The 17,979-nt window shown below is 50.8% G+C and overlaps 1 protein-coding gene across 2 annotated transcripts in view; it reads right to left on the reverse strand.

Moving 5' to 3' along the window:
- ITPKB (inositol-trisphosphate 3-kinase B) overlaps positions 1-17,651 on the reverse strand; it is a 97,140-nt gene extending 79,489 nt beyond the window's left edge. Inside the window, exons 1-2 of one of the 2 annotated variants that reach the window (XM_022579352.3) lie at positions 17,351-17,651; positions 13,851-15,979 (exon numbers count right to left, since the gene is read on the reverse strand). In XM_022579352.3, coding sequence (XP_022435060.2) covers positions 13,851-15,767 — 1,917 coding nt within the window. In that variant the 5' untranslated portion in view covers positions 15,768-15,979; positions 17,351-17,651. Of the gene's footprint in view, positions 1-13,850; positions 15,980-17,346 lie in introns of both variants that reach the window. The other variant, XM_022579351.3, reaches the window with a different exon arrangement.
- Between the last annotated feature and the right edge of the window lie 328 nt (positions 17,652-17,979).

Consider the following 17,979-nt stretch of genomic DNA (forward strand, 5'->3'; position numbering starts at 1 on the left):
CAGTACAGTTAGTCCCCATATTCCTAAAGCACGGAGCCCAGAACTGACTCAGCATCCCTCTGCACAGAGCTGCAGCCCCTTCCTCTCTCCTCCAGGTGACAGACAACGGAAGGAGCAGGGAGCTGGGAGATACCCATGAGTTCAGATCGCAGCCCTGCCAATGCCCAGCTGTGCCCCTGGGACTGGCAACCTCATCTGCCTGATCCCTAGTCTGCTCGCTGTAAAAGGAGGAAGGTAATATACACCTTACAGAAATTGAATGACGTAACTTATGGAACGTGCCTGGCACAGAACAGATACTTCTGAAATCCTAGCCACTATTGTTTGATTATTGCTGTGCGGCCTAAGACTGCTGGGCGTCTGTAACAGCTGCACTGCCAGCTAATGCACGCTGAATTTTTGTTAACATTATAACTCCCAGCGAATTTCATAAGAAATATTACTGAGCTGGATCCCCTCCATCCCATCCTTCATGCAGCTGACTTTGCAAAACCTCTACTCGGGACTTACATCCTCTTTTACAATACCTGGTCATGGAGTCATACTGAACTATTTTCTGAAATTCTTGAAATCTTATTTCCAAAATCAGTGTAACATGTCTGCAAACCACAGTTGGAGGTCAAGCTAATGATCCCCAGCAGTGTGCCACCTGGGACATTCAGGGCACTTCCCGCCAGGCTCATCCCCATCGACCCTTAGGGCCAGCTCCCTTCCTCTGCATCTCCTGGTGAGACACTCCTGCCTTCCCCTGGGGATGTGGTACTTGAGGCCAATGGTGACAGATCAGAAAATCTAGGCCAGTGCGGAATGCCAAAGAAAGGATGCCAGGAAGAACCTCTGACCTGCAAGACTGTTCAGCTTCTCAGCGTGAACCAGCAGCCGGCCCACAGTGAGGGGCCAGGCGGCTCTCCGGAGGGAGCGGGCTGATTTTTGATGTGCAGTGTGATACCGCAATGTAAACAGCATCCCAGACGCTGCTCCATGTGGCTTTAGCCTGGGATGGAAACTAATTACCGTCCTGTGTATATTTCCAGGTCCGGGCAATAGGGAGTTACTGTCCTGTGCACCCGCTCTCCAGACCGCCTCTGAGGTCAAGGCTGCCACATACTAACAAGTTCCTTTCGTGGTTTCATTCCTTCCAGACATCAGCCCCTCCATCCCTGCAAAGGACAGGAGGAGACTGGGGCTCGGGGGAGGGGGGATGTTAGCACAGGCCAGCCCTGAGACCCATCTCTCCAGAAAGGTGCGTGGCCCAGTAACGTCACGTGAAGGACCCAACAGTTTAGGGCCTGGAAACTCTGCCCGGATGCCTAGTGGCCGTCTTGGGGTGGGAAGGTGAGCGTGGACCAGCGGCAGACAGGAAGGATGCGAACCCCAAGGGTGCACACCACAGGCTGCCACCCCATATTACAGCCAAGAAGGAAAGAGGGATTTCCACATCACACATCGAGTGTGCAGCAAAGTAGAAGCCCGTGTTTAGCAGGCAGGGTGCCCAAGACTATGGTGATGTCTGGCCCCGGAACAGTCTGTGCTGCTCGGCGGGGACTTGTGGCCACAGAGCCCCAGCTCCACAGGCCCTCCTGGAACTCCGAAGCATGCTGGCGTGCCCAGGTCAGTCCAGCTGAGCCCGGCCGCCTGACTGCGTTCTCCCTCCGTACCACCGTCCACCCTCCCAGCCCTGAGAACAGGCCAGCAGGCCGGGTCTGCTCAGCCAGGACAAAGGCAAAAAGCAGCCGTGTGGCTGGGAAGCGTTGGGCGGGCTCTCCTTTGCTCACTCTCCTTTGGGGTGTGCAAAGCGTACTGCAGAGGCCACCAGCCTGGGCCTCAAGACCTCAGCTGGGTCTGCAATGGAAGAAAGCATCTCCTTATTCTAAGAAAGAGAATAAGAAACATCTTAATAAGCATGTGCCCAGCCCGCCACCAGACACGGCACAGGAAAGCAATGAAGGCCAGTTAAATCACATACAAGTTCAAAGACCTCCCTGGCAGGAAGAGCCACAGCTATACAAAGCGGTGATGTTTCTTATACACATGTATATATATTTCATTCTCTCTCTTATGAGCAACGGTGACTCTAAAAGACACACCAAGAAAGCAGAGGAGTGAGGGGAGGGGAGAGAAGAGATGGAGGCTTCCTCACCTGCAAAGGCTGGGCCTCCCGGGCCTGGGTGACCTCAGCCAGTTTCCACCTCCAAAACAGAATAAAAAGAGGCTGGTCCCTGGTGAGTAACCTGACACCTCTTGCCAAGCTACTGAATAAAATGGATTGTTTTTTAAACTTTAAGCTCTGAGCCCTGGTGACAAAGTGAGGCCTCTCCTGCAACTGAGAAACCTTCTTGGAAAAATAAGTCCTGCTGCCGATTTGGTCATCATCCTTTACAAGTAACTGCACTTTGGGATGAGGTGGCTGAGGCCACTCAGTGAAGGCAACTTAGCGTCACAACTGGGGGGTGCAGGTGCAGAAGAGGGGCTGCCTCTATCCCTGCCTGTTCTGTGCCAGGTCCTCGGGCCGCACGGTCTCAGTTCATCTTCACAACAGCGCGTGACAGAGGGTTGTCATCCTCACATGGGAAATGAAGAAACCAAGGCTCAAAGAAGTGAAGTCCCTGCCAAGGTCTGGGACGGAGTGAGGGCGTGGCTTCAGGTGTGGCTGGCCGGAGCCCCCTCTCCAGCAGACCCTCTCACTTCCTCCCCACTCTAGCACAGACCTCCTACTAACCTCAGCATCAAAGAGCCCCCAGGCCCCATTTTTTCTGCTAGGGGAAGAAGGGCACCAGCAAGCAATACTCCCTTGGTTACCCTCGTCACTTTCACCTAAACAAAGAGAATGGTGGACGTTGCAGGTTCAGCATAATACGGTCAGGAACGAGAGCACGGTTGCCTCTAAGTCCTCGCAGTTGCTGTTTATTGAGCATTTATAGTATGTCCAGTCGCTGTGCCAGGCACTTCACACATGACCTCGTTTAAGGCTCACAACCTTAAGGCTGGTATTAGCAGCCCCACTGTACGGATGGTGAAACTGAGGGACAGAAAGGCAAAACCTTTCTCTAGGGTCACACAGTCAGGAAGTGGCAGAGCTTAGACTCAAACCCAGGACTGTCCTGACGCCACACCAGGGCTCTCTCCCTGGAAGGGTCTACACAACCCCCAGCCCAGCCACCCCCAGGGCTCTTCCAAAGCTTCAGACTGAGCAGACACTCACTGAGCAGAAGTCCCTCCCAAGTTTTCATGACCATGTCCCTCTGGTGGATTGGGGTGGGGATGGGGGTTCTCCCGAGGCCCCATTTTAGCCGTCCAAGCACTACATCCTTTATCTGCTGAGCATCAATTTGTGTGGTGTTCAGCGCAGGGCGTTAAGGACCTCCCTTGTGGAGGGAGGGACGTGCCCTCTTCCCTTCCAACCTCGCAGAGTCTTTGGATCCAGAATAGTCCCTTTGCTTGACCACTTCTAACAGAGACAGCAAACCCCTCAAGGCCTTGACTGTCCTCAGTGGCTGTCGCCCAAATTCAATTCCTCTACTCCCTGTTCCATGACACGCACTGAAGCTTCCTGCATTTCCCATGCCAACACTGGTTCATTATTTATCAACTCATATTTAATGAATGTGCTCGTTTAATGGCTAGACAACTTGTTCTTGAGTTTCACAAATCTCAAGTCTGTCTGTTGGCATCCACTCTGCCTTAGAGGGCACATCCCCAAGGACAGGGATAGCATCAATTAAGCCATTCTCCGAAGCACAGGTATCTGAAGACAGAGGCGGTGGATGAATGCCTGCTGCTTGGCAGCCACGGGGTGGCCAAGTCCGCCTCTCAACGTGGGCAGCCACCAGAAGGGAGGTCCAGCCCTGCGAAAGGGTTTCGGGATCTAGCCCAGGGCCCGGCCATACTTAGGAAGTGCCCAGGAAATAGCTGCTGAATGTAACGTCTGCTTTAAAAACACCCAAGACTGCCGAATTCCTCCCTTTCACTTTCCAGGACACGGAAGGGAAAACCACAACTCGGTATTGGAAAAGTCAATGCTCCCGTTAAGCATCCTCGGACTCTGGATGGAGCGGAGTCTGCTCTCAATTATTCAGTAGCTGACAGACCTGCTCCAGGAACATCAGACCCCTGCTCTGTGGCCCCTCCTCGCTCCCTCCAGCCTTTCCTCAGGTCCATCACATTCGCATCTCCATGGACCAGTTAGCAAACCACAGGGGCATGAAGCTTCGTCCACAGTCAGCACTGGCTTCGATGGTCCCTTGGGCAGGAGGCGGCGCTACTGAGCAGCCGCAGTGTGGAAATAGGATGTAATTCCGAATGTCTACTCATCCCTGCTCCCCGGGCCCACTGCCATGCCCACGTCAGAACTGGCTGTGCTGTGGACATAGAGGTTGTTTCTGACAGAGTCCTTAGCAATTTCTCTTTCAGCAACACAGATGTGGGAATATCTTGCACTGGTGCAGTGATTGCCCTGGTCCATCCTCTTCTGGGAAAGCTTTAAAAACAACGTCACAGTTGTACACCTGAAGCTAATATAATATTATAAGGCAATATTACACGTCAATTAAAAAAATAAAATAGATCACTGTTTATTAAAAAACAACAAGTATACTTAGAGTGTGCATGACAGAAATAAACAAATGAGTACTGTAGAAATCAAGAGAAAATCTGGGGGAAAAAGGCAACATCATAGCACTCGTGAAAAAAAAATTTAAGCGGGAAAGAATACACTCTCAAAATGACTCTACAAACACAATCTCATTTAAGACTCACAAAGACCACATGACGTAGGAAGATTATCGATGCACCCATTTTACAGATGAGGACACTAAAGCCCAAAGAGGCCAAGGGCCGAATCTGAGAGTCCTAGTCTTTCCAGCACACTGCACTTCTAGAGTATGCCCAGGAAAGTTCTCAGAGAAGGTCTTACATGTCCTAAATTACCTGGAATTAGCAAGATGCTGAATACTAATGAGCACTTAAATGCTGCGACAATGATGATGACAATGGTGAAGAGGAGGAAAAGGTTTCAATGGCCTCATACAGACTAAAATATCAATTATAACGCATTCAAAATGTCCCCTACGTTAGCATATCTTTGTATCCGTAAGGATTTTTCAGTAGTTTCTCAAACCAGTGTCTTCCCAACCTCCCAGTTTGAACATACAGCAACCAATTTTCCTACCCTTGGCTCAGCAACCTGGGTCTCAGGATCTGCTGTCCCAACAAAACCTCCTAGCCATTTCTTAAGTTACTGGCTGCGGCTGGATTTTCCACTTGACATTGTTAATAGATTAAACTGTTTATCTCATTGTCATACACAGGCCTTTTCAGTTTCCTGCTAATAGATTCAGGTTAGATAAGGATTACAGAAGTGATACTCCCTGAGTTCCTCTCCATACCCCGGCCGGTCTCCTTTCCCCGTGGTTATGAGATGTATTGTATTAGACCTACTCTCCAGATAGCTAACTTGCAAAAAGAAAATCTTACACACCCATGTATAGCAGACAGTTAGCCAAACACCAGCTCCTGCACGACTGTGGAAGAAGCACTTAACACAAGACCCTGCTGAATTATACATTTTACGACTCAGTCATCAATTACCATAGAGAAGAAGAAAACAAATTGAGCTGAGCCTGGAAAGAATGTCAGTGCAATTGGAAAAGCACTCGCTGGGAACCGCCTGGGGGTGCAGGGACCTCCCCGGTAACTGCCGGGGTCCCACCAACTGTCAGCATACCAAGAGAAGTTGCCAGGTGAGCCGGTGGATGGCAAATCCCTCCGTCCCGGGGCACACCGAAGACTCCCCATAGTGAATGAAAATATTAAGCACTGCTAATATAAAATGTGTTACAGCTTCTTCTTGGAAGAACAATAAACAATCAGTTTATTTCTCCTGATTAAATGGAATGGGGGGGGCAGGATGCAGAGGACCCATTAAGAAGGGTAAAGAAAGAAAACAACTGTCACAGCCCCCAAAGCCCAAGGCCAAAGTACCTCATTCCTGCCCTCCGGATGCATTAAGACCAATTTTATAAACATGAGCGAATGGACCAGACCACCCTTTCGGCAAGCTCTCCAAGGACAGAGCCTTACCGGGCCTCACAATACATATATCATCTCTGGGTTAGGCGAACCCTAATCTTAGTCACCAGGTCAATGGAAATGATCTCAATGCCTTTGTCTGAGATGCTGTATCATTTTATTTTCCCTTTCCACCCAAGAATCTTACCACAAAGGTAAAATGCTAGATTAACAGGATAACAGTGACCTTCAAGAGGGTGGAGTCTCTTCAGTTGAATACTGGTTACTACCATGTCGAATGAGAAGTTTTTTCCTACTCATTCTGAGATGGGAAAATAAAAACATAAAAAACAACAAGTATACTTAGAGTACACTCCCCCTCCACGCTCCCCCCTACCCCATTAAATCATACATAAATATGAACTGCAGAGGTTCATTCCGCTTTTGCTTACTGTCCGGAAAATTCGTTGGGTCCCTTGGAAGAAATTCTTGGTAGCAACTCTAGGATTTTGTTGAGGTGCCACTTTCACCACTTTTCCTGTCTGCAGCTCCTACTTTTGGTTACTTATAAAACTTATCAGCTGGTTTGGAGCAAAACAGAAATAAACATTTCAGGAAATAAAACATGTAGTACTGACTAGCGGCCTGAAGAGATACCTTTTGTTGAATGGGTTTCCATAAAGTGATATCAAGTAAATAAAATGCCCAAGTAAAGCTCAATGGAGGGGAAAGATCAGATCTCTAGGAGTGAATTCTTTTTTTTTTTTTTTTTTGCGGTACGCGGGCCTCTCACTGTTGTGGCCTATCCCGATGTGGGGCACAGGCTCAGCGGCCACGGCTCACGGGCCCAGCCACTCCACGGCATGTGGGATCTTCCCGGACCTGGTCACGAACCCGCGTCCCCTGCATCGGCAGGCGGACTCTCAACCACTGCGCCACCAGGGAAGCCCTAGGAGTGAATTCTTAATGGAACTGCTGAGAAACACACCAGACAAGTTAGTCAAAAGCCTGCGTCTTGGCTTACCAGTGAAATGATGATCATAAATCATTCCTCATCAGAGAAAGCCTGGAGGGTCCTGCCTTCCCATGAGAAACATCAGAGTGGTCTTCCCTGCACACACTCTGTGAGAAGGTATCGTCACTGACCTTGTTCCCTGAGGCTTGTATTGGTCTTTGATCCCCAGTCCCATAACTGAACCAAAGGAAACTACACTAGGAAACAGAGACAGAGGGTAAGACCAGCCTTCTTCTCAATGTTCCATGAAATACACTTCAGGAAGCTGTTGTGGTCCCACAATAGCGTGTGAATTCACGGGTAGCCTGTGAATACCGGTCTTTGAGAAATCCATTTCATTGCAGCCGTATTGGGTGAGGCAGAATCATCTTCCAGGATGGTACTGGGTGAAAGTGGCACCTCAACAAAATCCTAGAGTTGCTACCAAGCATTTCTTCCAAGGGACCCAACGAATTTTCCAGACAGACACTGCCTCACCAGTACTTAAGATGTCTCCTAATTCCACCTCCATTAACATTAATGGAGCCTGTACCATGTGCCAGGAGCCATCCGAGGCACTTTTAGAACACTGCATCCCTGAACTCTCATCCCCCACCCCGTGAGGTCATGCCTACTCTCTCCATTTTTCAGAGGGCTTGCAGGCCATGTGCAGACTGGGATTTCACCCAGGTCTCCTAAACCCCAGTCTGGCACCCCTACTCCTATGGCAGGAAGGTCACAGGAATAAGCAATGAGCCTGCCTTAATTGTTCTTTTTTCCCTTTTTTTGTTCCTCCTCTCCCGGATGACTCGACAGTTCTTTTATGGGTAGATAATGCAGCAGAGCTACTGTCTATCATTCATTCATTCATCCATTCCTTTAACAAACATTTTAAAAACACGTCCTATGTTTAAAGCCAAGGTGGATCTCCCCAGGTGAGTAAGGAGTTTGTCCACTAATGAAGTTTTTTAAGGGAAAAGAAAAATGTAAACATGACTGTATTGAATACGCTCTGGCCTCGCTTTCCTCACCTGTAAAATGTGGGTATTGGAGAAAATGAGCTCTAAAGCCTCTCCCAGACTCAGATTTATATTATGATACTTATGTAGGTTATAGAAAAAAAAATGTTATTTTTTAAATTCTAAGAACAGAGGCCTAATTCCCTAATGAGATCATATTTATATCTATAGTGTCTTTTAGCCCAGGAGACCTGAATTGTCTTTAAAATAATAATACACCCCTGGAAAAATGAACGACCAGGTGTCTGGGGGAACCACAACGAGATAGTTGATGGCAGAACTACAGTAAGTCATGTCTGACTACAGGATCATGGGACCAGGTTGGACCAGATTCTTCCAGACCCCCAGGGTGGCCTCCACAGTCTAGCAGACTGGACCCATTGGTCTGAGGGAATGCTACAATGCTGAGTGTTTCCATGTCGTTGAGGCCACCTGTAGTACCACAGTCCTTAGTTAACTAAGATAACAGTATGCAACCACAGGAGGGCACACAGTCTCAAGAGAACCGGACATACAAAATCCCAAATATCCCAATGAGACAATGGAGGTTGGCACTCTAACTGGCTTTTCACGTTACCAGAGAGTTCACAGTTGGGTTTGGTGTGATTATGTAAACAATGAGCTCCCCAATTCATGAAAAATACATCATTCACAATGTCAATTCCACCCAGTCAGGAAAAAATCATTGCAAGGCACATTTGTCATGGACTGGAGGGAACAATGTGTATAACCTACAATGCCAAGATCTCATCTCTTATCAAAACCCATAGACCAGGACTTCCCTGGTGGTCCAGTGAATAAGACTCCATGCTCCCAATGCAGGGGCCCCAGGTTCGATTCCTGGTCGTGGAACTAGATCCAGCATGCATGCTGCAACTAAGAGTTGGCATGCCACAACTGAAGATCCCGAGTGCCGCAACTAAGACCTGGTGCAGCCTAAATAAATTTTAAAAAAAAATATATATAGATCCTTCCATGCTGACACTGTGTCCACAACACAATTTAGAAGAGTTCGTGAGTTAATCCTGAATCACTGATTACCTGAAGTCTACAAAGTTTTTTCAACCAAGATATAAAACTCTTACCATTAAATATTTTAAAATTCTGCCTTTAGACAACTACATTGAAACCTGACAAAATAAAATAAGCCTAAACAATGTTATCAATGCTCCCAGGAATATAAATAAACTACAGAGAACTAATCTAATCTGTAACTACATTGAACTGGCATGTGCCAACAAAATCAGAAAAAGTGGCTTGGTAGCAATTTGGCGCTAAAAAGCAAAGTTCTGAAAATGCTTTCTGTAACACCTGCAATACATTTCTCTAAAAGCAGAAGCCGTCCAGTTTAATATGCTTTTTCTTGTTAAACCTAAAAGGCTGGTAAATCTTGAGCTGTGTTTTTGTGATGCCTAAACACAAATCTCTCTTTTTCTCTGTGTCCCACCTTTATTTGAAAGGATTCAAGCTGGATGAATTACTTTTATCTTTGATAAAACGAGGTCTTTGAAGTGACGTTTTGGCTCTGCAGAGGCAAAGCCTCAGTTTCCAAACTTAACTATCTGAGGAGGCCGAAGCCCTCAGAGAACAATGCATTTTTCACTTGTCAGGTTAATGTGCTGGCATCCTACCAGCACAGCCTCTAATATCAATCAGTCTAACCATTAACGAGCATCTTGGGTATTGTACTCATTTATTTTGATGATACTTTTTCAATGTGAAATTACAAAGAACCATTCTTCCAGTTAAGAGAGATGAGAGGCAGATAATTAATGGATCTTAAGGAAAAGCACACAGTTAAATGTGCCCAGTTTCGGCCTCGACTGCCCAAGGTCCACACCAAAGAAATCTTGTCACATTTCCAGACACCCTGATACGTACTTCACATACAGCAGGTTTTGAATCAAATGTCTGGAATTACATAGTCACAGAGAGTTAGAACTCTACAGGCCCCCATGGGCTCGCCCTCATGCAGAATGCCTATTTTAAAAGGAGGAATCTGAGCCAGAGCTGCAGCCCTTGGGTCCCTTTGCCCCTCTGAGTCTTGGCTTCCTCCTTCTTAAACAGATCAGGGTAATACCCAGAACCTCACATAAATGACTAGGGGTCCTCCCAGATCTGAAAAGTCCTGAAGCCTTTCCAGAAAGATCCTGGCTGCACACCTGTGGGGGAAGGGTGCCCCATCTTAAGAAAACAGCATATGCAACCCGAACTCGTGACCCGATAAATCTGGACCTTCCATATTCTCTTCCAGATAAGAATTTCCCACTTAAAAGTGCTTACCACCATATTCTTTTTTTTTTTTTAAGTAAGTATCCCTCTAAGGCTTTTAAATTTTAATTGGGTTTACCCTCAAATAAAAATTTCACACTTTTAAAAACCACATAAAACCATTTTAAACTGCTCGAATTTTTTTACCATATATATTAGTTAGTTTTTTACTTTAAAAAAGGCAACAAAACTAGTCAACACACAAAAAACTAAAGGAAACAAAATTCCAATGGCCCTGAAAAAATAGTGAGCACCAAGAAGGCAAGGATTTTGTATTATAATTCCTTAAATGTCCCCCAGGTAACTAGACCAGAGTTTTGTTTTGGTTTTTGTACACATGATTGATAGCACAATTTTGGAATAAATCAAGAAAACCTATTTTTGGAAGATGCATGCTTATTTTAATTTAGCACTTTAAACCTGGTGTTTCAATGGCCCAGTTACTTTTAAATGGCACAACACAGGGAGGTCAAGAACTGTTGATTAATTTCTAGTTGTCTTAAAGAACAAGAGAGAACGCCCTTCTTCCTCAGTGCAATTCGCTTCTGTTCAGATCTCAGAAAACCGTAAACGTGAACACGCCTGAATTTAAGCCATTGAACGCAAAGCGCGTGATACAACTACTTGTGAGCAAATTTCAAGCGCCTGCTCCTTTACAAACAGACACAGAGGAGCAAAAACTCTGGAACACTCTATTTCAGAGACAGGCATATCTGAAGCCTGAGCTGTAGGAAAGGCCTGAAGCACTTTGCATACAGCTCCGACCCATGGAAGCAAATGAGCAGAGGCGCTTCTCAACACATTCCCTTTCAGTAAAAAGGCCTCTGCGAATGTGCATAATCTAAATGACTAAATAAGTTTCAGAGTGCATTTCCAAACAACCTGCTTTGCACTTTGTTTTTAACTACAGGGACATCTTCGAATTCCCCTACACTGGCGCTGGGACTTCTCACAGTGATGAGCTGGCAGGGAGGCCACACAGCAGGAGAGCTAACCCAGCAGCCAGGCTCCAGGCTTTGCGGGGCTGTCACCTCTGCCTGCGCACCTCGTCACACACAGTCATCCCTCCGCAGAAGCAAAGAACCGCCCACGCACACGAGGCACGAAAGGTCTAACCCTGCTCAAAGACACAGCAGCACAAAAAAAAAGTGTTCTCAGTATGGGTCTGAAGGTCAGGGGTTGGTTGTGTGACCAGAGGCTGAACATGCAATTTCCAACCTGTGTGTGTGAACGGGCTGCTGGGAGTGTATGTGTGAGGGTGCGCACGGGTGAGGACGGGGGCCCCTGAGTGCGGTGCAGCAGCGTAGACAGAAGCAGCACAGTCCGAGGAGAGGACCGAGTACTGATACTGTAGAGCCTCAAACAGCGCCGGCTGGGGTTTTATCTATAAAACACTGAACAGCCAAGCCAAAAGGCCCCGTCAGTCAAGTTGTCTGGCCTTCTGTAGACAAAATATCAATCTCAGGTAATCAAGTGATTTTTGACTCAAGGAGCAGATGTTTTGGTGTCACAGATAAGGCTCCGCCGCAACAATCTGTACGTGAAAAAGAAAACTGAGCGTATCGTGCAAGCACTCAACCAAAAGCTCAAAAGTCCCTAGGATCCCATAATTTCCAGTTGGTTGCCCACCAGTCCCCCCACAGACACTCCCTATCAGCCGCACATGACCAGAGAGCGAGGCTGGCAGGGGCTTTTTCCCTGGCCCTTCTCTGTGGGTGTCTGAAACCTTGTTTAAAGAAGGGAGGTAGGCTGGACCACAGGCAGGCCTCGTTGCTACCTCTGGACCCGTTCGCTACCTTGACACCACTCAACCCTCTGGTTTCTCAGCTGGCATCCCTCTGGCAAATGAAAAAAAGAAAATTGTCATCTATCATTATTTATCTCCCCTTTAACTCACTTCCAGACAAGAGCCCTTTTCAAACATTGGGACACACAAAATACTTTGAGAGCCAGCCAGTAGGAGCTGCTAATCCACCACTAGAAAGGGCAAATGGAAAGTTGGAGAACAAGTTAAAACAACTTGGCTATGCTGGCTACGCTCCAGGGTATAAAAAGCCAAAGGGAGGACTGGAACAGAGGACCATCTCATAGACCTTTAATTGTGGGCAAGAAGACCGAGAAACCTGAGCCATACCTTCAGTGAGAAGCATTTTCCACCTGCCCTTCACCACCATCCGTCCCCTTCCAGGTGGACCATCCCTCCTCTAAACGTGGTGTGCCCGTGCCAGATGCCCTGTGCTGGCCACAAAATGCCAGGCTGATTGGGGCCAGATTCTGCATACATATTTGCCTCCCCGTCATCAGCAGAAGGCAGAGTCTCATGAAAAGAAATGCCTGGTCTACCAAGATTCAGACTGTGATTTCTGAAGTGGGAGTATGACAGACACATGCTTTGGAGTCCAGAATAACTTAGAGCAGCATGTAGAGTAGAAATATAAAGTTCTCAGTTGCTGTGGTTTAAGTTATTGAGGTACAGCGAATAGTACTTGATATTCAAGATTAAATCGGAAGACTACCTACTACAATAAAATACAGACTTTCGCCCAAGGTAGCACAAGAACCCCTTACACGCCGAACTAGGAAATTCCCCAGACTCTGGAAAAGCTGAGAGAAAGTCCAGACCTTTTCAGAAGTGCTAGCTTCAGCTCTTACATCTTTCATACGATGCTCTGATCCTCCTAAGAGTGAAAACAGCCTAGGACTGAGATGAACTGTGTACAGAAATAAACCCGTCTACCGCCATAGCCAGAACAAGATGTCAGTGTGCTGAATCACAAGAGATGCACTCGAAAACGTACTTGAAATGTACCTGTGCCAGCCAATGAGCATATCCATGAGGAGGTATCTACCCTAGGGATATCACCCAGATGCAATTCAACCTAATGTAATGTAATATCCTGTTATTAAAGAAACTATCTCCTTAGCTCAAAGCCTAGTTTTCATTTTAATTCATGCATCAAACTGTACCTTCTGCTGGCCCCACAAATATTGCAATGTCCTGACAATTTACTGAGGCTAGGTGGTCGTTCACCCAAAAGACCGGCCAATGCCACATCTGCAGGTTTCAGGGCCCTGTTCCAGAATCACGTCACTCATTTTCCTAGCCTATTAGTAGAGTCTGAGTTAATTCGATGACATCCTTGTCAGTTCTCCTCTGCCTAAATGAATCACAGAATTAAGTGTTTCACCTGATCAGACAAAAGCTACACTCAGCAGCTCTGTTCACTATCTTTGGAGACTCACCAGGAAGCTTTTGGTAACACTCATGAATATTATCTTCCCCCAGAATGAGTGGTGACCTACCAGAGATACCTTAACAAATGTCTTTTAAGATGTACATGGAAATAACAACAGAAATGACTCCGGTTCACCGTCCAAGCTACAAAGTGCATGGCCAGTGCCTAGGTACCTCCCCAGCAAACACACCTGGAGAGAATTATAAGTTGTGACTGCCCCAGGGCCCTGGTCAGAGTCTTTCTGACTCAGTAGAAGGTAAGAAAAAGGGACACGTGGGCATGAAAGCAGCACAAGTTCTAGAAAAATCTCAGGGCAAGACCTACCACTCTGGGCTTCTGCTGGTCCAGGGTATGCAGGAAGGCAGAGTTGGGGTCCAGGCAGCGCTCGGGGTCACTGGAGATGTCCTCCTCCGAGTCCTCATAGGAGGAGGAGAAGCCAGTGGAAGACGCAGAGGAAGAGGACAGTTTCCTCAGCGGTAGGCCGCCCCGAGGGCTTCCCTGCGCCTCCTCCAAGGCACCATCCTCCTGGGCACCCATGTCTGTAATGATGACGGCAGGGATATTGCTTCGGCTGCAGGCCTCTCCCCGGGAAGGCTTGTCCTTCTGATCTGGGGAGAGCTGCTCTGGGCTGGGGTGGGCATCTCTGCCCTGAGGCTGGCTTCCCCAAGTCCCCTCGGATTGTACCCCTGTGACACACGTCCAGGCCAGACCCGCTTCTTCCATGGAGCCCAGCCAAACCCTGGAGCTCCCAAGCTGCACACCCACCCTGTCCCCAGGAAGGCACTGAGGTTCTTTCAGATCTTTTGCTTCCCAACAGGGCAAAGGCTCCAGCATTCCGCCAGAGGGAATCCCCGCCTCCAACTCCCCCGGGCCTAGCTGTGCTGAGCTGCTGCCCCCAAGCAAGCCCAGCGACGCAGACCCTTCATCCACTCTGTTGGAGCGCGGCCGTGCCTCCCTGGCCACTAGGGCCCCACTCTGGGTCCCCTCGGAGCCTACTGAGCCCCAGTCTCTGGGCTGCCTGAACCAGCTCGGGGCCTCAGAGGAGTCCGCCGGACTCTGCGCGTTAACAGTCCTCTCCTCTGGCCTTTTGTCCCCTTCAGGCGCCCCGGAGCCCGGCATGCCACCGGGCAAATTTCCTCTCCCCACCTTCCCAGGGGGCTCTCCACTGCAGGGCCCGCCCCTCTCTGGGGCCGGACTTGTCTCACTGCCCAAAGACTGCCCCTGACTCTTGGCCAGGGCCTCTCGAAGGTACACACCCCCAAGCTCGCGGGCCCTCTCAGACAGCTCAGTGAGGGCAGGGTCCTGTGGATGGTGTGGCCCAGTGGATGTGGCTCTCGCTGCCACTTCTGTGGCCATCGTTAGGTTCACTCCGACCAGCCCCAACGGGGGAGCTTGGTAATTCTGAGTTCCCAAAGGAGGAGAAACCCTCTTGTCAACTTCCATAGCAATGGGTGAGCCACAATGGGGTCCGGCCGGGACCGGCTTCCTCATTTTCACCGAAGCGCCTGGACCCTGAGCCGCTGATCCTGCCGGGGCAGCAGGGCCGGGGAAAGGTGCTACGCCCTCTTTGTCCTTCGAGAGGCGTTGGCTGGGCGTCCCTCCTCTTCTCCCGGAGTCGGCCTCTGAAGTCTCCGGACATTGTTCCCCCCAGGACTTTGTCCTCCGCCCCTCACTCTGAGCCAGGACCCTTCCTGGGGGCTGACTGATGCTGCGGAAGGGGCACGGGGAGGGCGATCGAGCCCTGCCCAAACGCGGGCTGCGGGGCGCTTGAGCGGCGGAGCTCTGCGCCTGGATGTGTGCCTCGAACATGCCCACTTTCTGGTTCACCTGCACGTTCTGCAGCTCGCGCTGTAGGATTCGAAGCTTCCTTTTGGCCTCCTCCGGCCCCGGAGGGGAGAGGGTACCGGTGGTCACCACCTGCTGCCCATCGCCTCTTAGGCGACCCGCCCAACTCGGGCTGCCCACGCTGCTGCCGCTGCCGCTGCCGCTGCTACTATTCAGCCTGCGCCGGCCACTCCGCCAGCCCGGGGGGCTCCCGGGCTCCTCCGGCGACGACTCGGCTGCGGGGAAGAGGAAAGAGGAGCCGCTCCCGGGGCTGAAAACGCTGCCGGGGCTCAACACGGCCCTCCTCGGCGGCGGGGGCGTCTCGCTGCTGCTGGGCCGAGGGCCGCCGCCGCTCTTCACCTGGTTGGCGCTATTCATGATCACCAGGCTGTTGAGTGCATAGCAGTACATAGCCATAGTACTGGGTCCACCGCGCTGCCCGCCGCCGCCGCTCCTGTTCCGGCTCCGCCGCCGGCGCCTCCTCCTCCCGAGGCTCTCGGCTCCCGGCTCAGCCCCAGAGGCCCGGCGGCCGCGGCTCCGCGCGCGGATGGGGTGGCATGGCCTGGGCGTTGGGCGGGGGGCAAGACCGCGGGCTCAGCCCCCGCCGAGTTCCGTAAACAACAGCGCCGCTGTGGAGACACAAGGAGAAAAGTCAGGACCCTAGAGGGCGGGTGCGGGGGACGGCTAGGGGACTAGGACTGGGATTGGGATCCCCCAATCTGTCGGGGATCGGTGCCACTGGACATCTTATCTACAGGGGCTGTGCGGCACGGCGAGGACACAAACCCCGGGGGCCCTCGGTCGCCAGCTAGGTTGTGGGTGTGTTTTCCGAGTGCGCTCCCGCCCTTCGCCCCAGACTGTGATGCGCTTGAAGGTCCCTTCAAATTCCAAATTCTACGAGTTGCCTCCAGAGCCGCGCGGACGGGCGGGGGACTGTACAACCACTTGATCGCTAAGCGGGCTGTGTGCGGGGCGCGGCAGATTCCGAGCTCTCCGAGAGTAAGGGCACCCCCTCCACCGTCTCTGGGTCCCCTCGGCTTTGCAAACACTGGTTGCATCGGGTATAACGGGGCAGCTCCCCCCGCCCGCCTTGGGCTCCAGGATCTCCTCGCTCCACCCTCTCTGGCCATCAGGGACCGACTCGGAGGGAACCTGAGCTGGACCTGCCTTCCCCGGTCGCTGCCTGAGCCCGGATCTAGGAAGACCCCTGCGTGCCTGCCTTTTACCTTCCTGACCCTGGCCTTGGTGCTGTGTCCCTCGGCCTACGACGGCCTGGGCGCGCGGCGGGGCCGCAGCCTAGGCATTTTTCAGCACTGGCTTTGTCGCCAGTCCCCAAACAAGTGTGTATTGTGAGTGTGGGTGCGTCTGCGCGAGCCCGGGGCCGAGGCGCTGCTCGTCCCCTGTACCGGAACCAATACACGCCGCCCCCCCGCACGCTGTCGCCCCCCGCGTAGGGGTGTGTGTGTGTGTGTGTGTGTGTGTGTGTGTGTGTACGCGCGCGGACAGCGAGTCCGCACTCCGCACACCCTGTGCCGGAGGACGCGGCTGCCTCTGCGGGGTCCGGGACCCTTGCCCACTCGGAAGGACTCCAGGGTGTGCATGGCTGCAGCCGGGCGGAAGCCCGGGCTCTGCAAACCTCCCGGGGCCCCGCTCTAAGCCCGGAGGCGGTGCGGCCGAGTGCAGGGCTTCTCCGCATCCTGGGCAGCCTCGCCCGGCGCCAAGCCGGCTGCCCGGCGGCCGGAGCCCGTGGACGCCTGCAGCGCGCCGAGGTAGGCGGCGGGGAGTCAGCGGCCCGGAAGGCGAGCACGGGAAACGCCGAAAACTCGCTTCTCCCTCCTCTCCACGCCACCCTCCCCAATCAAACCCCCTTGCCCGTCTCCCCGGCCCACCTCTCTGCGCCTTTTCAGAACCCGGAACCCTCAGATTCGCTCCAGAGCAGAGAGAGAGGGGAAAGAGGGTTCGGAGGCGAGAGCCATTAAAAAGCCGCCAAACTTACCTACAATTGCTCAAGATTCCCGCGTCCTGTGCAGACTACATGGCCCGGGGAAGCAGACCTCGAAGGAGAAAGATGGCTTTAAAAGTAAAAAAGCTCGGAAATGGTTTCCTCACTTCTTTTGGAAGACAAAAAAAAGGGGGGAATGGGAAAAAAGAGGGAAAGCTCCTCGGCCGGGGCGGGAGATCCGGGCGGTGGCGACGCCGGCCGGCCCTGCACGCCCTTGTGGGCTGTGGAGATACTACCCCTGTCAGTGTCTGCTCCCGGCTACTTCAGTGTTTGTTCAATGTGCGCTTAAAAAAAAAAAAAGTTGGGGCGGGGGGGTTTGGGGTGGAGGAGGGAGGAGGGAGAAAGGCGGGGGCTTGGGGGAGGAAAGCAGGAAGGAAGTTGTGAGCCTGTCTGGGGTTGAACTCAGCGGAACAAGTTTTTCTTTTCTTCTTTTTTTTCTATTGCTTGGCAAGACCGAGGGAGGGAAACACTGAAAAAAAAAAAAGTTTCCATTGTTAGCTAACAACCAAAAAAAAAAAACCTTTTAACTTCTGCGGGTTAAAGATATACGATCCATTTTCCACACCCTCCAGTGAGCCTCGCTGACGGCTAGCTTTATGAAACATTTTTTGAAAAATGTTTTTAATA

This window comes from Delphinapterus leucas, chromosome 1, assembly GCF_059928025.1.
Source record: "Delphinapterus leucas isolate spDelLeu-1000000601 "Yukka" chromosome 1, BTC_Dleu_Yukka2, whole genome shotgun sequence".
In the NCBI taxonomy this organism is placed as follows: Eukaryota; Metazoa; Chordata; class Mammalia; order Artiodactyla; family Monodontidae; genus Delphinapterus; species Delphinapterus leucas.